Source organism: Gossypium hirsutum, chromosome A02 (assembly GCF_007990345.1).
Source record: "Gossypium hirsutum isolate 1008001.06 chromosome A02, Gossypium_hirsutum_v2.1, whole genome shotgun sequence".
NCBI classification, from domain to species: domain Eukaryota; kingdom Viridiplantae; phylum Streptophyta; class Magnoliopsida; order Malvales; family Malvaceae; genus Gossypium; species Gossypium hirsutum.
In genome coordinates this window covers 77871697-77897819 of record NC_053425.1, presented here as the reverse complement: position 1 = coordinate 77897819, position 26123 = coordinate 77871697, and the positions used below count along the sequence as shown (strand labels likewise).

General features: G+C 36.6%; 1 protein-coding gene across 1 annotated transcript; it reads right to left on the bottom strand.

The window, feature by feature from the left end:
• Positions 1 to 787: 787 nt before the first annotated feature.
• Positions 788 to 2272, bottom strand: LOC107951948 (ycf20-like protein). The gene is made up of 3 exons (XM_016887135.2): positions 2012 to 2272; positions 1531 to 1715; positions 788 to 1387 (listed from the first exon to the last, which is right to left on the bottom strand). Exons 1-3 carry the CDS (start codon positions 2018 to 2020, stop codon positions 946 to 948), a joined length of 636 nt encoding a protein of 211 aa, XP_016742624.1. The 5' UTR covers positions 2021 to 2272; the 3' UTR covers positions 788 to 945.
• Between the last annotated feature and the right edge of the window lie 23851 nt (positions 2273 to 26123).

The window sequence follows — 26123 nt, the reverse complement described above, 5'->3', positions numbered from 1 at the left end:
CATGAATTTTGTTTTCTTCTGGTATTATGGTGTGATGTCATCAGTGGTTATAGTGTCACTTAAGTAGTCATTCACAGACTCTACATCTGGGTATCAAATATCAAATACAGTGTGCAGATCTAAATATAGGAAAGAACTAAGCTAGATGTCTACATCATGATTTCTGTCCAAATAAAGGAAGATTTCCTTTGTTGGAAAGACACTAGAAATTGGAGAACAAACATCAAACGTAAATACTCGGATATTTGATTTGGCAAAGTTGAAAAAAGTGGAGAGCTTTCCTGGTGTTCATTCTTATCCTAGGAAAAAAAAAAAAAAAGGTTGATTTAGTGTGTACATGACATGATGTGTTCATTATTATCCTTGCCTTGCCTGTGGGCTACTGGAGAAAAATCCCATGTCCTGATTCACCTAAGAAAACATACGGGCAAAACAATTCTTCATACTAAGGAAATTTGAGCCAAAAAGAAAGGAAAAGAAGAAAGAGGTTAATGCCATTACAATTTTCGTTCAAAGCAACACAAAGGCAAAGACTGAATCCAACGGCAGACATAACTTCAACGTCTTCATTGGGAATGTTCCTGAAGTCCAATCATTAAAACTTTTGCACATAAAGCATTGATGGAACCACATGATCTACATGTGTGTCCATGAAAACTCAGCAGGCAATAGAAAGTTGATTTAGTGAAACCTATTTGCTGCCTGCAACTCGATCGAAATTTCCAAGGGCAACAGAAATGGGTAGGGGGCGAAAGGGGGATGATGAGGCTGGGAAGAACAGCAGAGCTTCTTGACCCAACAGAGAATTTTTATTTGCAAAATACATGGGCAATGGTTGTCATACATTCCTCACCTAGTTGACAATCTATCGATAGAGCCAGGGCTATTATAAGAGATGTAAAATACATTCAAAAGGAAGCCCCAACACAATAGCAGAAGTTCAAGTTAACTACCTAATTTAAAAGCATCAACAAAAAGACCTAAGCACACTCCGGCTTTCCAATAGTTAACCATTACCACAATCGACTGCAATCTTCCAGTTTTTAAAGAAGGGGACTTTCTGTACATAAGCATACCGATCCCCTCGATTGCAGCAACAACAACCCCAGCAACTAATACATCCCAATCACCTGTTTGTCCAAGAATAGTTGCCAAAGCATTTGCAGTATAGAAGCCCAAAAGGAGGAGGAATATCTTCATGGGGAAGTTCTTTCTTGCCGAGTTCAACTTCTCTAATAGCTGCCTCCCACCTGCACTTACTACCCTGCCCAGTCGAGTACCACCAAGATTAGAGCTGTCACTGTTGAGACTATCTTCACCATTTCCAGGCACCCCACCAGTGTCTAAGGCCAATGCTATTTTCCAACCATGTCTTTTTGTTGAAGAACTGTTTTAAGGTGAGCAAAATCATATGGGTTCTTTAAACGAGCATCTAACAATTTCAATTAGCTAGCAAACAATCATTAACAGAATCCTTCTGAGAATAGAAGGCCTTCAGCAGCTCAAAATTTTAATAAAGTTCAAAGTTACCTCTTTCTGGGGAACGTTAAAGACTTTAAACCAATCTTCGAGGATTGTCCACTTAAACTATACTCATTGCTCCACCTCTGGATTGCACAAGTTGCAAGCGTCAGACATGAACTTGCAAAGACATCATTCTCCGATATTGATAAACCTGCTTGCAAATTGATTCTTCCCACTTGACAGGCCATATACTGCAAACAGAGCACCCACAAAATCAGTGTGTCGAAGCAAAACGGATCAAATGTTTCTGCAGTTAATTGGAAATCTCCAATTGACAATACCACCGCTATTCTACATAAGAAAGCCTGCCTTTTCTTTGCAGGTGGCAAGTTTCGAGTTCTAAGGATTAATGGGCATCCAAAATAAGGCAGGAAATATGGAGTTGATGCATAATAAAATGAAAAGCAAGCCAAGGTAATCCTAGTCAGATAAAAGGAGCAAAATCATGAAAGACAATCTAGTCATTCAGGGAATTTAAGGTTGTCACCACAATCATATGCTTCGTTACCCGGACTCGGCAATTTGGGGTTCAGTACCCGTGTCGACACGGATTCCGACACGGAATACGCGTCTGATCGGGCAAAAACCAGTTGACACGGCGGTGGGTGAGAACTGAGATGGGAGAGAAGAAAAAAAAATTGATTTGCAATGCCGAGAGAGGGAAGAGTGGCGATGTAGGAGGTGGATGACGATAGAAGAAAGAGAAAAGACTTCCCAAATAAATGAACAAAAAATTTAGGGTGTAATTAGGGAAAAAGTACTATAGAGCTCCCTTTATATATTTTGGATTGCATTTTAGTCCCTTCATCGATAAATGGGCAAATTAGCTCTTGTACACTAGATAGTGTGCAAAACAACTCATTCATTAAAATTGCACCATTAAATTTTATTTTTGGTGTGGCATAATGATTTTTTCAATCCTCTAACTTTACAAAAAAGTCATTTTAGTCCTCATTTAATTTTTAGCTATTAAAGTTACACTTGTTGTCGGATCACCCCAAATGGATAGAAAAACTAATGTTAATTAACTTTGCTGACATGACATACACATGGATTGCCATGTGGATGATATGTCTGCATTTAATTAATTTTTTTAAAATTAAAAAAATATATTAAAAATTTTAAAATGTTTATACTTTTTAAATAATTTTAATAATTTTTAATTTGCATTTAAAATAATTTTTATAATATTTTTAAATTTTTAAAATTTTAAAAAATTAATTAAATACTAACATGTGACCTAACGTCAAATATAGTAGTCATTTTGGCATATTTCTACACTTAAGAATTTGTTTTCTAGCCATTTTAGTATTATTTATTGCATTTTTAGTAGTTAGTAATTATGTAGTAGAAGTTAATAAAATAAGTGTCTTTAACACATTTTGTTAGCGTTAGTGACCTATTAGGCCGACACGAGCCTTAGGTAGTTAATCTGTTAATTTGAGTGTGTAGGATGTTGCATTTAGGTCCCAATAAATGTAGGAATTTGGGACGAGTGATGCACAAGCTTCCAGAGTCGCTAAAATAGGACACTAACCCATAAGACTACAAATTACATGCCGTGTCACGCCATGCCTTAGGACGAGTGATGCACAAGCTATGTTGCAGCTGAAGTAGTGGGAGAAGTTGTTTTATGTACCTCATTCTAAGAAGAATTTAATTTTTGTAGCACACTTATTTTATGACGGTTATACCATGACATTCAATAAAGAGATTGCCATTTACACAAATCGTTCTTTAATTTGTAATAGATGGATGAAAAAAAATCTCTACTTTATCAAACCAAATAACTACTCGATGCTTCAAACTGAAATAGTGAATAAAAATCTTAAAACTTCTCACTCTAATGAGGGGTACCTATGGCATTTAAGACTTGGTCATATTAACCAAGAAAGAATCACTAGACTTGTGAAAGATGGTCTCTTAAGTATGCTTAAGGAAGTTAGTCTTCCACAATGTGAATCTTGCTTGGAAGGTAAAATGACTAAGATGTCTTTTAATGCGAAAGGTACAAGGTCCAACCAACCTTTAGAACTTGTGCACACTGATGTATGTGGTCCCATGAGCATTAGTGCCCGAAGAAGTTACGATTATTACGTGGCTTTTATTGAAGACTATTCTCGATATGTATATGTGTATTTAATGAATCACAAAAGTGAAACTTTTGATAAATTTCGAGAGTTTCGTGTGAAAGTGGAAAAGCAATTAGATTTATCTATAAAGAATTTTTGATCTGACCAAGGTAGGGAATATTTGTTGATGAGTTCTTAGTATCCCCATAGAGAATGAGATTTTATCCCAATTGACTATGTTGTGCACTCCATAGCAGAATAATGTATTTGAAAGAAGGAATAGAACCTTGCTTGAGATGGTTCATTCAATGTTAAGCTATTCACAACTTCCTACTTCCTTCTTGGGATATGTGATACAAACGGGTTGCTATATTCTGAATGATGTGCCAACCAAGTCTTCTTGTAAGACACCTTATGAACTATGGCATGGAAAGAAACCATGCAAAGAAGTTGGATGCATGGATAGAATTGTGCATGTTTGTAGGATATCCAAAAGGAACAAATTATTCTACAATTGAAAAGTTAATACGATTAAAGTTTCTACTCATGCTACTTTCCTTTAGGGAAGCTACATGGATACTTTAAGGCTCAAAGTAAAGTGGTACTCGAAGAACTTTCAAGAGTGGCAGAACAATCACCAAGTTCAATTCTCGAGAAAGTTGTAGAAAAACCTGCAAATGATCAACATCATAAGGGAATCCGTCATAGTGGAAGAGTTTCTAAGAAACTAGACTTATTCATAAATGATAGTAGTATTTATAATACGAAATCTAATCATGAGGATGATGATCCACTCACTTATGAGGAGGCTATGCAAGACCTTGATTTCAAGCTTTGGAAACAAACCATGGATGCAGATATGGATTCTATAAAATCTAATACGGTGTGGGAACTGTAGACTTATCCTATACTCTTTTCCATTGCCATTGCTCTCAATTACGAGATCTAAAAAATGGATGTCAAGATAGGATTCTTGAATGGCTATCTTGATGATACAATTTACATGGCTCAACCCACTAGCTATGTTGTCAAAGGAAAGGAGCAAAAAGTTTGCAAACTGCTAAGATCCATTTATGAACTTAAGTAAGTGTCCTGCTTATGGAATAAAAGATTTGATCAAATGATCAAAACTTTTGGGTATTTGAGAAACATTGATGAACATGTTTATAAGTGTATAAAGGAAAAAAATTTGATATTCGTCATTTTGTATGTCGATGATATTCTACTTATTGAAAATGATGTAGGAGAATTGTCATGGGTTAAATTTTGGTTAGCTCAATAGTTTAGCATGAAGGACTTGGGTGAAGGTAGTTATATTCTTGGAATTCGAATCCTTAGGGATCAAAAGAAGAAAATGATAGCTCTATCTCAAGTTTCATACATCGATAAGGTACTGGAACATTTTGCAATGACCGGTGCAAAGTTAGTCATTCAGCTGACTGCATCAGGTTTTCATCTTTCTTTTGATGACTGTCCTAAGATAGCTAAAGAAAGAGAGCATATGAACAAGGCTCCATATGCTTTGGTACTTGGAAGCCTTATGTATGCGATGCTTTGCACATGTCCAAATATCTGTTTCGCAGTAGGAACGATTAGTTGATATCATGTGAATCTAGATCTCAGACATTGGTAAGTTGTGAAGCATATATAAAGGTATGTTAAAAGAACTAGGGAATATATGCTTGTGCATTCAAGGGAGGATGTAACTGCCCGTTTTTAGGTCAAATTAGAATAATGGTTTCGGGACCACAAATCCAAAGTCAAAATATTTATTTTATTGTTTTAATAAGGTCTACATCATGATAGGTTAATTATGTGAAAGTTTCGTAAAGAAATTTTACCATTTAAATGCTTAATTCAGTAAAAAGGACTAAATCGCATAACGCATAAAAGTTGAATTCTAATTGCTAAAAGTTTTTAATTACTATGATTTAGTAAATAAAAGGTCCTTATAATGTTATTATACCATGATTAAGGTTAGTGGACATTTATGTCCATGATTTAAGTGATTTATAAGTTATATTTATAAGGTTAATATGGTAAATTATTAAATAACCTAACTAAATTAATGAAAAACAAATGGTTGTTTTCCTAATTATCATCATCCACCGAAAATGAAACAAAGAAACACCATATTTGAAGCTTGAAGGTTCGGCTAGGGTTCATCCTTACATGTAAGCTCATTTTTTATTCATTTTTAATGATTTCTATGTTTTTGAGATCATTGCTTTGTATTCTAGCTAGCCCATGCTTTAATTTTTGAATTTTTTCATGATTTTAAAAAGTGCCATTGTTGAATACTTGAGTTCTTTGATGTTTAATGGAAGATTATGAAGGTTTAATGATAAAAATACAAGTTTTATAAAGTGATTTTTGATAAAAATGTCAAATAGGGATTTAATTGTGAAGTTGAAAAATGTGGTGGTTAAAAGCATGAATTAATAAAAAATGGGCTGCTAGAAGTCCCTATAAAATTTGGCTACCATGGGACTATGGTTTAATTATGTAATTTTCCATTTTTATATATTAAGGACTAAACTGTAAAGTATTCAAAAGTCTAGGGGTAAAATTGTAAATTAGCCAAAATAAATGGTTCTTCGTCAGTTCACCTGGGTAGCGTGAAAATGTACGACCTTAAGAAAATGTATTGGTGGTCGGGTATGAAAAGAGACAGTTCAGAGTTCGTATCCAAGTGCCTAATGTGTCAACAAGTAAAGGCTGAACATCAAGTGCCTTCGGGTTTACTTCAGCCTATTATGATTCCCGAGTGGAAATGGGATCGTATCACCATGGATTTCGTGATCAGTTTGCCTCTAACCCCAAAAAGAACAGATGCAATATGGGTTATTGTTGATAGACTCACTAAGTCTGCACACTTCATACCAGTGCGTGCTGACTACTCCCTTGAAAAGTTGGCCGACTTATATGTTTCTGAGATAGTGAGGCTTCATGGTGTGCCGTTATCGATTGTATCTAATCAAGACCTGAGGTTCACCTTGAGGTTTTGGAAGAAGTTACAAGAAGCTTTAGGAACTAAGTTGAGTTTCAGCACGACATTTCATTCGCAAACTGACGGACAGTCTGAAAGAGTAATACAAATATTAGAGGACATGTTGAGGTGCTGTGTTCTCGAGTTCCAAGGAAGTTGGGAAAAACACTTACCATTGGTTGAATTCGCCTACAACAATAGCTATCAATCGAGTCTAAAAATGGCACCTTATGAGGCTTTGTAAGGGCGAAAGTGCCAAACGCCCTTATTCTGGACTGAGTTGAGAGAGAGTCAGATTCACGGGGTTGATTTGATCAAAGAGGCTAAGGAAAAAGTTAAGGTGATTCGTGACTGTTTGAAGGTCACCTCGGATTGATAGAAATCCTACGCAGATTTGAAACGAAGGGAGATTGAGTTTGAAGTCGGGGATAAGGTATTTTTGAAAGTTTCCCCATGGAGGAAAGTCCTCAGATTTGGTAGAAAGGGCAAGTTGAGTCCTCGTTTTATAGGACCTTATGAGGTTACCGAGAGAGTAGGGCCTGTTGCCTACCGTTTGGAATTGCCGCCAGAGTTAGAAAAGATTCACGATGTGTTTCACGTGTCTATGTTACGTCGATACAGATTAGACCCTTCGCACGTAATTGCACCAACTGAAGTTGAGATTCTTCCGGATATGACTTATGGTGAAGAACCAGTCAAGATCTTAGCTCGAGAGGTTAAACAGTTAAGAAATAAGAATATACCACTTGTGAAGGTTTTGTGGCATAGACATGGAATCGAGGAAGCCACATGGGAAACCGAAGAGTCTTTGCGAGAGCAGTATCCAAACTTATTCACTGGTAAGATTTTTTAGGACGAAAATCCCTAAAGGGGGAGAAATGTAACAACTCGATTTAGGGCCTAGACAAAACAGCGGTCTCAGAACCACAGATTCGAGGATAGAAAAATTATTCTTATTATTTTTATGAGGTTATAGTACGATATTATTAGTGCATGAAAAATTTGGTGAGTTAATTTCAATGTTTTCAAGCCCGATTGCGAAAAAGGACTTAATCGCATAAAAGGCAAAAGTTACATTTTAGTACCTAAATGTGTTAAATAGCCAGAGGATAAAAATTGAGGGCTTTTAAAGGGCAATTACACCTTTTTAACAGTGTTGGTCGGCCATGTGATTAATTTTAAACAAATAGTCAAAGTATTAGGTGGATGATGTCATGATTTGGTGAAAAAAAATGCTTAAAAGCCTAGCTATCATTTCCTTCTTCTTCATCTTCTTTCTCCACCGAAAATATCAGAAAAAATGGAGTTTTGAAAGCTAAAAACTTACAGCAACATATTCCTCTCATAATGTAAGTGATCTTGATGATTTTCTTGAAGATTTTCACATTTTTAGTATGCTTGTTTCATGGGCTTTCAAATGAGGGGTCTATTTTGTATAATGATTGAAAGTTTAGGATGTTTCCATGAAAGGATTTGTGATGTTGTCTGAGTTTTTATGGAAGAATATGAGTCCTAGTTGTGTTATAAACAACTTTTGTGAAAGGTGGTAGCATGAAAACACCTAAAAGGACTATTTTGCATAAGTTGCAAAATGGGTGGTTAGTGTGTAAAATAGTGATAATTTGGGATTGCTACAGTAGTAAAAAGAGTTTATCTAGGCTTGAAATACGAAGAAATTCAATAAAAATCAATTTCGGACATAGGGGTAAAATGGTCATTTTGCTAAAGCCTAGGGGCAAAACGGTCATTTTACCAAGGTTGTGAATTTATGAATGCCTAATTTTGTTTAGTGACTAAATGGATGCATATTGTTATATAGATAAAGATATTCCAAAATCGAGCTTAGATTGGGGCAAAGCCAAGCAATCTGATTAAGCCGTGTAGTCAAGCACTTTTTGTAATCCGAGGTAAGTTGTATGTAAATAGTACAACTACATTGTTAATACTAGTATTCATATTGTCATTGTACGAGTTGTTAAGTTATAAATTGAGAATTCTTTCCAATAATTGAGATAGTAAAAATATCCCGTTGAAACCTTAGGATATGAACTGGATATTCGTGCCAAGACATTGAGTGATTTGTGTGCCAGTGTAAGACCATGTCTAGGACATGGCATCAGCATCCAGACGAGGGCTAGTGTAAGACATGTCTGGGACATGCTTCAGCCATATTATGAGTGCCAGAGTAAGACATGTCTAGGACATGCATCGGCCTCGACAGAGATAGCCAGTGTAAGACGTGTCTGGGACACACATCGGCCAAGAGTTGTGCTAGTGTAAGACATGTTTGGGACATGCATCAGCACGCATATATGAGATACAGTATAAGACCATGTCTGGGACATGGCATCGGCAATTCATTCTATGTTGAAGGTTCATAGAATATCCAGTAATATCCCTAACGGTTCAATGGTGAAAGTTGTAGTTCAATTTTGATAAAGAAAGGATAATCATGTTACGAGTGTTACAGGTACCTATACGATAAGCATGAGTAACAAGCTTAATTTAGAAAATGAGACTCGAGTAGATGATAATGAGTAAGTTAAGTTGTGTTTACCTTTGAGCTATAAACATGATGGCAAAATGGTGAGATTATTGTTGTATATTTATTTATATGCAACTTACTAAGCTTTATGCTTACTCTCTTTCCTTTCCCTTTTCTTTCAGTACTGCCAAATTGTTCGAGGATCCCTTGAAGTCAGAGATATCGATCAAACTATCAGCCACATCATTCGGTATAGTTTTATTTATATTTTTGAAGGTGGCATGTATAGGACTAGACTAGTAAGTTGTATTATTGAGAAATTGTTCATGTATTTTGGCTTAAGATAAAAGCCCTCCATTTTGTACTAAGCCTAGATGATGGCTAGTATTCATTTTGGTAATACATGTGATGTTCCTTCTTGAATGAATTGATGTCTTTTGGGATGGAATTAGCATATTGAAATGATATTGTGTAAGTTGTGCAAAATGGGTGATAAAATGACTTGGAAGATAGCCTAGTTTGCCCACACGGCTCACCCCCATGGGTGTGTGTCATGGCCGTGCATCCCCTGTACTTAAAAATTTAAAGTCATTTTAGTACACGGGCAGGCCACACAGGCGTGTGCCCATGCCGTGTCATAAAGTCAGTATGCATGCTAGTGGTACATAGGCAAGAGACACGACCATGTGTCTCGGCCATGTGAAGGACACAGTTATAAAGCACGGGTGTGTGCTTGAGCGGTGTGGTTTTGGCAGAATATCTAGGTTTTCAGACACGGGTTTCGGACATGTGCGTGTCCCTATCACACGGTCGTGTTTTCTATATCCACACGGCGTGTGAGGTCTTGATGTATGAAATTTTCAAAGTTTTTCATGAGTTCTCGGTTGGGTTTCGAACTACCCTGGACGTATGTTTTGGGTCTCATAAGCCTGTATATGAGACAAATTGCTTGTGAAAAGAGAAGTTTTTAAATTTTTTGAAATTTTATGGCCCAATTTTACACAGTTGGTCGAGTTTAGGTCAGGTAGCATCACGAACCCTATCCTAGCGTTGGATACGGGCGAGGGGTGTTACATGATGAATACTTGTAATTAGGTGTTGGTTAATTGAATTGGTTGCATTTTTTATTGCTTTGATTATGTATAATGGTAAGTTTAATTCTAAATTATATGGGCTTACTAAGCTATAATGCTTACTCTGCTTCTTTTTCTATGTTTTATAGAGGTTCGTTAGCTCGCTCGTTCCGGACAAGTCGGAGTTGCACATCACACTGTCCAATTTTCGATTGGTACTTTTGAACTTGTGAATTTGTAAATATGACATGTAGAGGCTAGTTTAAAGAATGATAATATTACTTGATATCATGATTTTGGTATATTTTTTGTATAAGTAAGCCATGTGATTTAAGTTATTTTGATGTTATGTTTTGGTTGACTTGAAATGCTCAATTATGGTGTGTTTTGGGCAAAGAATGATTGAATGAAATTATATAAGTCCTAATATGTGTTTGTTTAATGAATGGATTATGCATGTTGTTAGATAGGTATTTGGATATGTAATTGGTAGGTTTGATATGGCTTATAGTGTGTCTCAGCCGTGTGTGACACACAGTCACGCTACACGGCCGTGTGTCCTCTGGGGTACCCTTTTGAATTAATGTCAGTATACCCTATAGGTTTGACACGGCCTAGACACACGGCCGTATCTACTAGCCGTGTGTGGTACATGGGCTGGCACATAGGCATGTGGTCGACCATGTGAACCAATTCAGTAACCTCCCTAATTTTCTCACGGCCTGACACATGGGAGTGTCCTCGCCCATATGGTATAAGTCAGTATGTATGCCTTGTTTTCACACGGCCTGTGACACGGGCGTGTCTGGTAACCATGTGTGGCACATGGCCTGTTCACACGGGCGTGTGACACTTAAAATGTGAAAATTTTTCTAAGTTTTTGAAAATTTTAATATGTTACGATTTGGTCCCAAATGCATGATTAAAGCTTTGTATGCTTGATTTGGGTAAATATTGATTATGAATGAATGATAATTACTGAAATGGGATGACATTTGAGAAATGATTGTTCTGAATTGAGTTATAAGTCCGGTAATGCCTCTTAACCTATTCTGACGACGATTACGGGTTAAGGGTGTTACATTTGTTGGTATCAGAGATACGATTTAGTCGATTCTAGGACTAACGTAGCATATATGAGTCTAGCTATACATGCCATATATAAAAGTGTGATAGTGTGATGAATCCTGACATTTCCAAATGTGTTTTTATATAGTAATGGATCCCAAATGAGCTGTAGTAGATGCTGTATAAAGTAACGCGCCAGCTCCCGCTCAAGGGATAGCGCCTACGGAATCTAGACTCGTGACGAATAGTCATGGATGCCTTCTTTCAGATTTTGAATGAGTGGTTTACACAGAATATTTGTATTGTAACACCCCATACCTGTATCCCATACCGTGACGGAATACGAGGCATTAGCCAACTTTAAACTCAAGCTTTAATTCATTTCGAGTTACCGAAACTCTGTTAAGTTTTAAAACTTATAACCTGAATATGGGCTTACGAGGCGTAAAACACACATCGTAAATCATTCAGGACAATTTCGGGCCCTTTTTCCAACTATAGAAAAATGTCACTTAACACAGGGACACACGCCCATGTGGATGGGTAATACGCCTGTGTGACCATTTTGACATGGTCGTGCTGAAGGCCCGTGTGACTCACATGGCCTAAGCACTCTGAAACACGCCCGTGTCCCACACCCGTGTAGAATTAATTTCTAATTCACACCTACAGGGGTTTTCACACGGCCAGACACACGCCCGTGTCATTAGCCCGTGTCCCTCACATTGCCACGACACGCCTGTGTCCTAGCCCGTGTGCAAAAACATGGACATTCTGTTTCTGGCGTCAGCATGATCATAATGTCACACGGTCAAGGCACACGCCCGTGTGCTAGGCCGTGCCCTTCATACGGCTGAGACACACGATCGTGTCTCTGCCCGTGTGTTTATTACCATGCATACTGACTTGAAATTTTTACGTGTAGGGAACACACTGCCGGACCACACGCCCACGCCCTTGTGCCTACCCGTGTGGACAATATAAGGCTATTTACCAAGCCTCATTGCCCCCCTTACATACCTAGTTTCATACACATTCCAACCAATACCAACACAAGCACAATTCATATAACCAATTCAACCACAATAGGTATTCATTTAACCATGGTAACGTATCTTTTATAAATTCAAAATGAATATTAACTATCATTCAAAGCTTAATACAAATTAAAGTGTTGCCAACCCACACACATTTGGCCAATTCTTAAAGAAAAAAAAAGTCTAAGTCCTATACATGCCATATTAAAAATATAAATCCAACTATACCGAATGCTTTGGTTGATAGTGTGATCGATATCTCTGACTTCTGGAATCCTTGAGCTAGTTAGGCAGCACTGTAAGGAAATGGAAAGGAAAGGAAGTAAGCATAAAGCTTAGTAAGTTGTATATAAATAAGTATACAACAACAATTTATCCATAATCAACATGCTCATAACGCCAAAGTAGGCATAAGTGTAACTTACTGGAACGACGGAAAAAAATGTGCAAGTGTACACAATCGCAACAAGTAATAAAGTGACAAGTAAATGTCGAGTTATCGTACCCACAGAGAATGTAAAAAGAATTATTTATGAAAGTATTTGTAAAACACTTTGGCGAGGTAAAAATAATTTGATTTTAAAAGATGGTCAAAAACTATTTAAAAACTAAAAGAGTTTTGGTGCACGATTTCAAATAAGATTTAATCAATGTAACATACATGTGTTGGATTAATTATATTTCTTTAACTTAGAATTATTAAACTCATGTTTACATTGTTACGAATAAATTCACAGCAACCCGGCAATTTGCTAACTTATGAACAAATTTACAAACAAAAATCCATCCATCTCTTGACATATCCCTGTGTCAATTCAACCGACTAAACAGATTCTAGTAAGCAAACATGTTATTGCACATACATACTCATTAAATTGAACCAATCTCTTGCATATCCCTATGTCAATTCAAACGATTAACAAAATCTAATAAGCATATAAAAGACTATGTGAAGTAACAATGCATCCCTACCTTGAAACAATTTAATCACAATAATCTTACAAGTTATGCAAGGCAATAATATCACCAGATACATTGCTAATTTAACCTTCAGCTTCCTTAGAAGAATAAATATGCACTGATTAAGTACTGTGTCTATTAATTACAATTGCAATTCGTTTAAATAATTAATTCATTAGTTACCTCACAGTCGTAACGCAAGAATAACTTAGGCATGATTTTACTTAATCAAGCATCTTACCGAGGCTTATAACAACATAAACACGATTTTAACAATTCAAGAAGGAAAAATATAATCAACCCAACACAAACATAACTTAAGCTGAATTGATTAAAATAACCATTTTAGTAGCATAAATATTCATAACCATGTTCGTCAAAACAACAACAAAATTTAAAGAGATAGGGAACAAGAAGCAAATCCAGTGTTTCTCCGTGGCTTGACTAGTTGCTCCACTCTTCGTTCTTCATTGGCCTTGGCTATCAAGGTGGCTTATGAGCACCTAAATTACTGCTCCAAATGGCTAATGAGAGCCTTTTTCCCAAGAGAAGAAATCGGCACTTGAACAAGAGGGAATGTAATGGAGAAAATGAGAGAAAAGTGAGAGAGGGAATGAGAGAATAATGTGAAATGAGTGATGCATGAGGGATCAGCAAGGGGTGGCTTTTATAGATGATTGTGGCTGCTAAAATAGAAAATTCCAGCAGCCAAAGAGCCCTCCCTTGGCCGGCCACACACATGGCAAAGTTGAGAGTTTCAACTTTGCTATTTTAAGCTTGGGGCAAATCTACAAAGCCATAATTTAAGGTAGGGTTTGAATGCAATTTGGAAGTATTTTGAGGGCCTTTTTGCAAGCATATTTAATAAGCTAAAATGCTGATTTGGGTCAGTATATAGACGGCTCTGGGTTGCCCATTTAGTGGCTGGTTTGGTTCACTCAATCTGGCTCGACCAGTGCGATTCAACTGGACCCTTTCTCCATAATTAATTAAAAATAATTTATTTAACCCAAATTAAATAGGAATAAATTAAAATTAATTAAATTATGAATTAATACACATTTCTGGACCATCTTAGGTTGGAAATTAAAGTGTCTCGATACTTCAAATTGCTTCTCAGTTTTGTGCTTTCAGCAGTGTCAGCCGAGCCAATTTTCACCTTTTGCGCAAATCTGTCGAAAATAGTCAAAATTAGTCAAAGTTAAGTATAAAATTAACTAAATTCACCATGTTCATATTTTTAACATGACTTAATTATTTTATAATATTTAATTATTTTTCAAAAAGAATTTACCCGAATTTGCATGAATTTAAGAAAAATTGGGTATGAAAAAGTATATAAATTTTTGTGTTTCCACACCCCAAACTTAATTCATTGCTCGTCCCGAGTAATGCACAAATTTTAAAAAGAATTTCTTGAAAACACCTTTGAAAAATTCCTTTAGAACAAAATTTTCTCAAAATTATGGATAGAAAATACTTATGCTCAAAAACAAGAAATCTGATGATTATGCTAACTTAAGTATACATATTGTTCAAATTAAATTCAACAACTTATTATAATAGCAAAATTTAGACTAAATGCTTTTGTAACAAGACATGTTAACCCTTACCAATTTGATAACTAAGTTGCAATCATTAAGCTTAACTTATGTCTTCATATGTTGATCGTAGCAATTTCTCTCCACTAATGTAGGTAGCATTAGAAATTTGAATTAATAGGTCTTTATCAAGGTTGTAACGTGGCTAGGCTAGGGGTAGGTGAAAGATGGATAAATTTGGTTTAAAAACCCTAGACATAGCCTCAATCGAACCTTCGGAGTTTTTACCTTCGATACACCAACTTGACTTTTATATGCTCTTTTGTACATCTCTTTCAAATACATGTGCTCTTTCTTTTTTTTTTCACGAGCACTTACTTTGCGTACTACAATTCTCGAGCAATTGATACTTCTTTTCAACTCCCCCAAACTTATTTTTGAAGTACATCTTGAAGATTATTGAGTCTAGTGTTTGGGACAATTTTAAGATCATTAAGCGAAAAGTAATGGCTTATTATTGTAAGGGTCGAAATAAAATTAGGCCATATAGTCTCAAAATTGGGTTTCAAAGGATAAAATTTTACTACGGTGTGCTTGAAAGGCTCAAGCGGTCCAACAATAGTTGCCTAAATCATTTCCAAAGTTTCATGCTCCCTAGGATTTCGCTTCAAGAAACTACTAAGTCAATTCTAAAGACTTAAACTTTCATGCATACCCGGCCTGGAAGTTTGGCTCGAATCTGGCGTGTCACATTGAAGTGTTTTTCGAAAACCATGTTTCCATTAAAAACCCTTTTTAATAATTAAAAACTTATACCCTTTTTAAATCTTGTTAGAAAACCTCAGCTGAATAACATTCTTAACAGCTTTGTAAAAATCTTGGTAGTTGCGGAAGCTTAATTTAAAAATAATTGCGGATACGCGATGTTTTGAACAACAGTAGTTGCTTTGAAAAACCGTGTTCTAATACTAGCAATTATAAGAACAATAAATAAAATTCCAAATTTGAAATCCATAAAATTACAACGGCTTTACTAAAACCACATAAAAACATTTAAAAGTAATAATCAAAACTGTAACATAAACAGTGTGTGTGGCTTCCTCCAAGCCCCTCGCAGCTCCGATCCGTCTAAGGCTGGAAATTACCTGAAAGGTTAATAAACGGGGTGAGTTTACGAAAACTCAGTGTGAAATCCCCTACTATATAAAAGGAACAGTCAGTCATATAAAAGAATTAAAAGTCTGGCCCCAGCCCTACTTACAGTTTCAGTATCAATTGGGCCTTAGCCCATTATAACAGACAGTACCAGTGGGCTTTAGGCCATTACAGAATAAGAAACATTATCAGAACTAGAATCAAAATAAGAATCAGAATCAGAATCAGGTGACAGAATTAGAATTAGAATCAGAATTAGGTGACAGAATCAGAATTAGTATCAGGTAACAGAATCAGAATCAAAATCAGAATTAGGTGACAGAATCAGAATCAATATCAGGAACAGAATCAGAATCAGAATCAGTATCAGGTAACAGAATCAGAATCAGAATCAGAATTAGAATCAGGTGACAGAATCAGAATCAGTATCAGGTAACAAAATCAGAATTAGAATGTGAATGCAATCCCAACCCAATCCAGCCGTATACACCCCCGTACCAACCTTACACCATGTGGGGAGACAACTCGACCCACCCATCCGCTACACACCACAGAATTTGCAACATGGCTGCCAGAACAGATATTGTGATAGAGTCACCAGATACAAATATTGTGGCAGAGCCACCAGAACAGATATTTGTGGCATAGCCACCAGAAACAGATAATGTGGCAAAGCCACTTAACAGAATACGTGGCACAAAGCCATCGATAACTGCATTATGTTAGGCACATAGCCATCAACTAGAGTAACATAACCGACACACAGCCCTAGGTAAATGTGATTGACACAGAGTCGTCAATAACCATATATTGGCACATAGCCTTAGGCAAATACGTTTGGCACATAGCCATAATCAGGTTGGCATAGAGCCATATGTAGGTTGGCTGAAAGCCATAATCAAAATAATTAGCTTTAAGCCATTGGTAGTTGTATCATGTTAGGCACATAGCCATCAGCGATGGAAATATAGTCGGCACACAGCCTCGGGTAAATATGATCGACACAGAGTCATCAATAATCATATATTGGGCTTAAAAGCCACAGGTGGATCCATAGTCGTCAAGCAACCATGCGATCCTAACAGATCAGATCTTCCTCCGTACAAAATCCCAACCCATGCAACATGTCATGTATGCAGAATGTCATGCCCATATTTGAATCAAACAATCGTAGTCAAGCCATTCATATCACCAACATATATTCACAATCAAATCCGTCAACCACACAGTCTAAGTCAGTCACTTGCCCACAAAGGTAAAACAATCATTTAACACCCTAAGGGCAAAATGGTAATTTTACCCCACAAGGATATCTCGATAATTCTACCCTACAGGGGTATTTCAGTAATTCTACCCTACAAGGGTATTTCGGTAATTCTACCCTACAGGGGTATTTCAGTAATTCTACCCCACAGGGGTATTTCGGTATTTCTACCCTACAAGGGTATATAGATAATTCTACCCTATAGGGGTATTTCAGTAATTCTACCCTACAAGGGTATTTCGGTAATTCTACCCTACATGGGTATTTCGGTAATTCTACTCTATAGGGGTATTTCGGTAATTCTACCCTATAGGGGTATTTCGGTAATTCTACTCTATAGGGGTATTTCGGTAATTCTACCCTACAAGGGTATTTCGGTAATTCTACCCTACAGGGGTATTTCAATAATTCTACCTTACAGGGGTATTTCGGTAATTCTACCTTACAAGGGTATTTTGGTAATTCTACCCTACAGGGGTATTTCGGTAATTTTACCCTGTTCTACCCTACAGGGGTATTTCGATAATTCTACCCTACAGGGGTATTTCGATAATTCTACCCTACAGGGGTATTTCGGTATTCTACCCTACAAGGGTATTTCAGTAATTTTACCCTATAGGGGTATTTTGGTAATTCTACCCTATAGGGGTATTTCAGTAATTCTATCCTACAAGGGTATTTCAGTAATTCTACCCTACAGGGGTATTTCGATAATTCTACCCTACAGGGGTATTTCGGTAATTCTACCCTACAAGGGTATTTCGGTATTTCTACCCTACAAGGGTATTTCGGTAATTCTACCCTATAAGGGTATTTCAATAATTTTGCAAATCGGAGGTATTTCGGTAAGTTTGCAAATCGGGGGTATTTTGATAATTTTACAAATCAGGGGTATTTGGTAAATTTTACAAACTAGGGGTATTTTGATAATTTTACAAACTAGGGGTATTTTGGTAATTTTACTAATCGAGGGTATTTTGGTAATTTTACTAATCAAGGATATTTTGGTAATTTTGCTAATCGAGGGTATTTTGGTAATTTTGCTAATCGAGGGTATTTTGGTAATTTTGCTAATCGAGAGTATTTTGGTAATTTGGTAAACTAAAGTATTCTAAACAGGGATAACAATACGAATGGGTCTAAAGCCCATTCTCGGCCCAAATGGGCCCACACGCTCGTGTGGCCCTTTTAGCCCAAATCTAGCAACAGATATGAGATTCACTTAGCCTAGTCCAATATTTACTACACAATCAAACAACTTATCTAATTGGGCCCGTAGGCCCATTGGGCCCACATGGCCCCTTTCGGCCCATCGCGGCCCGAAGTAGCCATCTTACAACTAGAGTAGTGAGAAATACACACCTGATAGGAGACTGGAGTTAATCCGCACTCCAAGCACTCTTAGCTGACGCCCAACCCAAACGAGCATGCCATAAAGCGAAAGGGATCAGCCAAGAAAGGTACCTTTACTCTCCTCATGGTTCTCTCTATTTAAAGCCAGCTTCGCATCCACTCTTATGTTAGCTTACCGATGTGGGATCCCTCCATCATCAGAGTTTAAATTCAACACCAACTCTTGCCGCCCCTTGTTAGCAAAATAAATGCTCTTTGATTGCTATGAGTTTCGAACCCTAGACCTCCTTGCCAACTTTATGACGCCACCTTCCTGCCTCTTATGTGGCGCTACTTTGCCACTAGACCACAAGGCTTTTTGTGGCACAATTTCCCCAACAATATTCTTAAGGCCTACCTACTACACCCAGAGTTTGATTCACCTTAAACCAAAATTTTTACTAGAGTCCAGATTTGAACCCAGGACTTCTCCAACACTTCTCAGCACACTTAACCACTAAAACAAGCCTTCATTAACGAAATTTACATGCACAACAAAATATTATAAGCTGCCTTCAACCGCTCCCATGCTCAAGGCCCAAAACTTCTAGGCCCAAATTCAGGGTGTTACACGTACGAACCCGGTTGTTTCGTAACCTCTATCACCACTTGTTCCCCAACTGATCCCTATAGTTCCTCATGGTGTTGATCCTTTACGATTAAATAAACCACCTATTGAAAAGATACAGAAACATAGAGTTGAGGAATTTAGATCCACTGTTAATGATGACCCTGAGAGAGTTGAATTTTGGCTTGAGAACACGATTCGGGTATTCGAAAAATTATCTTGCACACCTGGAGAATGTTTAAAGTGTGTCGTATCGTTGCTAAGAGACATTGCGTATCAGTGGTGGAATACCTTGATATCTGTAGTTCTACAATAACGAGTCACTTGGGATTTCTTTCAAGTTGAATTTAGAAAGAAATATATCAGCCAAAGGTTCATTGATCAGAAGAGAAAAGAATTCCTTGTATTGAAGCAGGGTCGTATGTCAGTTACAGAATATGATAGAGAGTTTGTACGACTCAGCAAATATGCTCGTGAATGCGTCTCTTCTGAAGCTATAATGTGTAAAAATTCAAGGATGGATTGAATGAAGAAATCAGAGTGTTAGTCAGAATTTTTGAGCTGAAAGAGTTTGTCGTTTTATTTAATTGAGCTTGTAAAGTCGAAGAGCTTTGCAAAGAGAAAAGAAAAGCCGATTCTATGGCTAGAGATTCTAGAAGGAGATTTGTGGGCAAATTACATCAGTTAGCATCAAAGAAATTTAGAGACTATCATCTTCGTTCTACGGCTGCTATGGGAATTTCGATTAGGGACAGGGATGTGAGACATTTCAGTTCTAAACCTCAGGCGACATCTGTTGCTATTGTGGGAAGTGTTAGAAATGCTGGACCTGAATGTAAACATTGCAATAAGAAGCATGCTGGTGAATGTAGATTAGTGAGCAGAGCTTGCTTTAAATGTGGATCTTTTGATCATTTTCTCCGTGACTATCTAGAAAAGTTTACAGCTGAAAGAAAACAACCAGCGAAAGCAAGTAACACAGCTACTAGAGGGAGACCGCCTCGAAACAGTGGAAATGTGAGTGCTAATCAAGGTACTACGAGAGATTCGACCGTGGGATCTGAGACACGAGCACCTGTCAGAGCTTATGCTATTCGTGCACGAGAAGAGGCATCATCGCCAGATGTTATTACCAGTACATTTTCTCTTTTTGATACTATATAGTTGCGTTGATAGATCCTGATCAACTCATTCATATATCTATATGAATAAAGTATTTAAAAAGAGTTTGCATGTCGAGTCCACAGAGTTTGTAATTAAAGTATCGAACTCCTTAGGCAAATATATTTTAGTTGATAAAATTTGTAAGAATTGTCCTCTAATGATCCGGGGTTACTGTTTTCGGGCTGATTTGATGCTTTTACCGTTCGATGAGTTTGATGTGATTTTGGGAATGGATTGGCTGACTATGCATGATGCAGTTGTGAATTGTAGACAAAAGATTATCGAGTTGAAATGTCAAAATGTTGAGATTCTTTGGATTGAGTCTAATGATTCGAGTGAGTTACCGGTTGTGATTTCATCTATTTTAGCTCAGAAATACTTGAAAAAGGGCTATGATGCATATCTTGCATATGTGTTGGATACGAAAGTGTCAGAATCAAAGGTTGAATCCGTACTTGTTGTTTGCGAGTTTTTGGATGTATTTCCAAAAGAATTACTAGGTTTGTCGCCGACTAGAGAAGTTGAATTTGGTAATGAATTAGTATTGGGAACAACGCCGATATCGATAGCTCTGCATAGAATGGCTCCCATAGAATTAAAAGAGTTGAAAGCTCAGTTGCAAGAATTGACAAATAGAGGTTTTGTACAATCGAGTTATTCTTCCTGGGGTGCACCAGTATTGTTCGTGAAAAAGAAAAATGGCACCATGAGAATGTGTATTAACTACAAACAGTTGAATAAAGTGACTATAAAGAACAAATACCCTTTACCGTGGATTGACGATTTATTTGATCAGTTGAAAGGGGCTACAATATTTTCAAAGATTAATCTGAGATCAGGTTATTATCAACTACGAGTCAAAGAGTCGGATGTGCCGAAAACTGTATTCAGAATAAGGTATGGACATTATAAATTCCTTATCATGCCTTTCGGTTGAACTAATGCTCCTGCCATTTTTATGGACTTGATGAATCGTATATTCAGACCGTATTTAGACAGATTTGTTGTTGTATTTATTGACGATATTCTAATCTATTTATGAGATGAATCTGAGCATATCGACCATTTGAGAGTTGTGTTACAGACTTTACGTGATAAGCTGTTATTTGCAAAGTTCAGTAAATGCGAATTCTGGCTCAAAGAGGTTGGATTTTTAGGGCATATTGTTTCAGCCGATGGTATTAGAGTTGATGTGACAACCCGAATTAGGGCCTAATCCGAATAGTTGTTTTATGACCACAAATCCAAGATAGAAATAATTGTTTTATAATTATTTTTAGGTTTATGATATGATTTCATGATTGAGTGAAAATTTCGTGATGAAATTCTATGCATTAAGCGCTTAAGTTGAGGACTAAATTGAATAATTTGCAAAACTTGTGTTCTAGAAGTTTTTAGTATGAAATTGCTTTGGAATATTAATTAGGAATAGCAATTTGACAAATTTCTAAGTTTATGGACAAAAATTGGACATGGATGGAATTTTTGGAAAGTTTAGTAGTAAGGGTATTTTGGTCATTTGTATATTAAATGAAATAAAATGGGAAAAATAACGCAAAAATGGTTATCTTCTCAATTGGTTGCTGCCGAATTTTTCTCTCCTCCATAGCTAGGGTTTCTTCAATTTTCAAGCATCATAGTAAATGATTTCAAGCCCCGTTTTTAATGATTTTTATGTTTTTGAAATCCCGGTAACTCGATTTAGCTTATGTTAGCAATAATTCAACCTAGGGTTCATATTTGGAAAAATACCTATAGGTGAAATTTGTGTATTTTGGTGTTTTATGATAGAATATGAGGTTTTAAATTATGTTAGACAACTTGTGCTACTCGGTTTTGAGTGAAAACGAGTAAAAGGGCTTAATCGGTAAAAATACCTAATGTTCATAAGTACATGTTAGAGTGAGAATTTGATGTTTCCATAGAAGAGAAAAATGTTTAGCATGTTATTAAACATAAGAATAAGGGCTGAAATTAAATTTCCGAGCCTAGGGGAAAAATCATAATTTTGTAAAAGTTAGGGGGCAAAAATGTAATTTTTCCATAATGTGATTTTTGGATTGAAATAAATAGTATGATGTTAAATGAGCTAAATGTGTTGTTATAGATCAAGAAAGACGTGGAATCGATCGTGATCGGGGAAAAGAAAAGCTTTCGGTCTAAATTATAACATTTCTAAAGTTTGCACCGAGGTAAGTTTGTACATGAATAATTTATCGATTTTTTTATGTTATTTTATGCTGTTATCATATGAATTGGTGACCGTCCATAGAATGATTAAATGATGGAAACTTGCAAATTTAATTAGATTATGAATAAGTGTTAACGGTGAAAAAGGAAAGATTTTCCGGTTGAACCCTCGGAACAGGAACAATACGAATGACCCATTGTGAATACATGTGTGTAGTACTAAGTGCAGGCTACTACGTGTACCGTACTGTTAATTCGTATGTGTAGTACTAAGTGCAGGCTACTATGCGTACTCAATGTGTAACACCCCGAACCCGAGACCGTCGCCGGAGTCGAACACGAGGTGTTAACAGACTTCAAACCACTTATTTGACATTTCCCAGACAACCTGCCAATCTGCGTACTAGTCTCTTTAAAAATCATATCTTGAGTTCTGAAACTCGAAATCCAGTTCCGTAAATTTTCTCTAAAACTAGACTCATATACCTATATGGTAGAATTTTTTTAGAATTTTTGGTTGGGCCAATTAGTACAGTTTATTAGTTAAATTTACCCCTATTACAGGGTGCGACTACACTGACCTTCATGCATTACGATTTGGATAACTCCCTGAACAGAGCTTCAATACTGATGCCGTTTTTTTCTATAGAAACTAGACTCAGAGAGGAATCTATACATATATGGCATGACTCCTAATTATCTCTGGTTAATTTATAATGAATTTCCAAAGTCGGAACAGGGAACCCAGAAATCGCTCTGGCCCTGTTTCACAAGAGTTTAATTATCTCCTAACATACAGCTCATATGGTCGTTTCGTTTCTTCTATATGAAAATATACTCATCGAGCTTCGATTACATAATTTATTCATTAATTAATTCCACTCCTACTATTTTTAGTGATTTTTCAATCTCACGTCACTGCTGCTGCCAGCATCTGTTACTAAAGCAACTATGCCTATTTCGTGATTTCTCCTTGATCTAACTAGTAATTCATCATACATATCACAAATCATGATCATGACTAGCCATGCCAAGGGCTAATCATTGTCAAACATCTCCCTACTACACTATTGCCCATATCATGAATTTTGACACCAAAAATAATCAACCATGACATATGGCATAAAAATCGAATTTCCAAGACTTACGACCTAACATTATAGAACCAAATCCAACCGAACATTTATGCCATTTTCGCATGGCTAAAAGTTTACATACCAAATTTCAACAAAACATATTAGCCTATACATGCCGAAATGTTCTCCTAGACCGACTAAAAAGAAGATACCAAAAGTTCCTAGCCGGTGTGATGACTTCGATGGCGGCCCGATCACGCAAAAAGAGACGAGTCCAAGAAACCTAAAATAGGTGACAAGGAAACACCGAGTGAGTATATAACTCAGTAAGTCATAAGCAATGCACTACCATCCATTAATAACATTATCACAAGAGGAAACAAAATGGAACGAGGCTAGTTACTCCATCCATACCGAACCATACCATAGTTCCTTAGACCTATCGGTTCAATCTCATACCAAGTCATGCATTCACATTCCATATACTAATCAATAGGATATTTGAGGCATTTTCATACATCATTTTATTTTCGTTACAATCATACAACTAAACGACCTTTCACCTATTCCACGATAAATCTTATGTACGTGACTTCAATTATAATTGTCACATAGGTTCAAACTTACCAAGCTCAACTCCAAATATAAACATAGCGCCTATTAGCCATGAACTCAAGGTACTTACCCGATCCGCTGTCCGTGATCAACTCAATAATGTCGCACACTTAGTGTCCATAGTGATTCAAAAGTATATATTAAGTCCGCACACTCAGTGCTATATAATCAACTCGCACACTTAGTGCTATATAATCGAACTCGCACACTTAGTGCTGTACAATTTAAACCCGCACACTTAGCGCCAATCTCATGATCATAAATGTTTATACCCGCACACTTAGTGCCGAGATCAACAACTCAATACATCTCACCTCTTTTCTTCTCATTCAACACTTTCATCACCACATACATACATGTATATATATATTTATCATTCCATTCAGCATCATTACATAGACGTTATGACCATTTAAATTAATACAAACTATATGCTTAATGACTTACTTTGTGTTGGGTAAGACGGTTCCAACTCGGCTACTCGATGATCTTTTCTTTGCCTTTGCTTGATTCTCCTCCTTTAACTCCTTGAGCTTAATCAATAAATCAACTAGTTTAACCGCCTTGCTAAATATTTACAATCCAATTACACATGCATATGTATGTTAGTATATTCGGCAATCACTCTTACTAATCACCCATTTAGTCGATTGTAGGGAATTAAATATAATATCTCTAGGATGTACTCTACATGGCCGAATATACCATGTTAGTTTTTTTAACATTTCCTATGTAATTACATATAGGTTTTTACACTTTAAGTTTCACACATTTCACCTTTTTAATGCCTATTGCTCATCCCTTTGATCTTAACCTAAATGACAACTCCCTCTCCCCATATCTCAACCGAATTATCCATAACATCAAGACTAAAATTTTGCACCTTGAACTTCATACATTTATAAAAACTTCCATAACTCATTCAGCTTTAACAATTACCCATTTCTCATAAAAGAAATTAACAAATAAAATGAACATTCCATTAACCCATATGGCCGAATGTACCAAGCATTACTTAACTAAAATTCCACAAATTTCAACCTCATAATAATCTCTACTTATTCAATACAACATGAAACAACCTCTACTCCTAACCTCTTGATATACGGCTTAATGCCCAAACCACCATAAAAGTTTGATTTTTCATGACATTGCCGAAATGCATTTCAACAATTAGCTCAACATACAAAGGAAGTTAAAACCAACATTTCAAAACTTACCTCCCACTAGAAAAAGGGTTGCCGAATTGCCTTAATGAAAACTTCCCTATTTCTTTCCTTTTTGTTTCGGTTTTGGCAAGATGGAGAAGAAGATGAACACACTCTTTCTTTTTTTTTTTGTCTAGTTACGGCAAATGGAGGGGGGGGGATGGATGAGACAACTTTGTTTTCATCACCCCTCCCTTTTCATTACTTAATTACTAACCCTTTTATTTATTCTTTCTAATATAACACACTAAGCCAACATGTTCCCAACATGTTTCCACCCATAGCATGGCCAGCCACTAGCTCAAATTTTGGGTAATTTGACATGCAAACCCATCATTTTCATAACATGCATTAATAGGCCACTTCACATTTGCCTAGCACATTTCTAAATTTTCTCACATAAGTCCTATTTAATGAAATTCACTTACAATTAACAAAATTCAAGCATGAAATTTTCACACATGCATATATACATATAATAAGCATCAAATATGATGGCTAATTATTAGTAGGACTCGGTTTTGTGGTCCCGAAACCACTTCCCGACTAGGGTCAATTTTGGGCTGTCACACAATGACTTCGATCACGTGTGTAGTACTAAGTGCAGGCTACTACGTGTATCGGATTGTTGGTCGCATGTGTACTACTAAGTGCAGGCTACTATACTATCAGATAGCTTCGGCTATGAGTGTGGAAAGGGGAAATATGTGTAAACAATGGTATATTTGTTATTTTTCTGTTG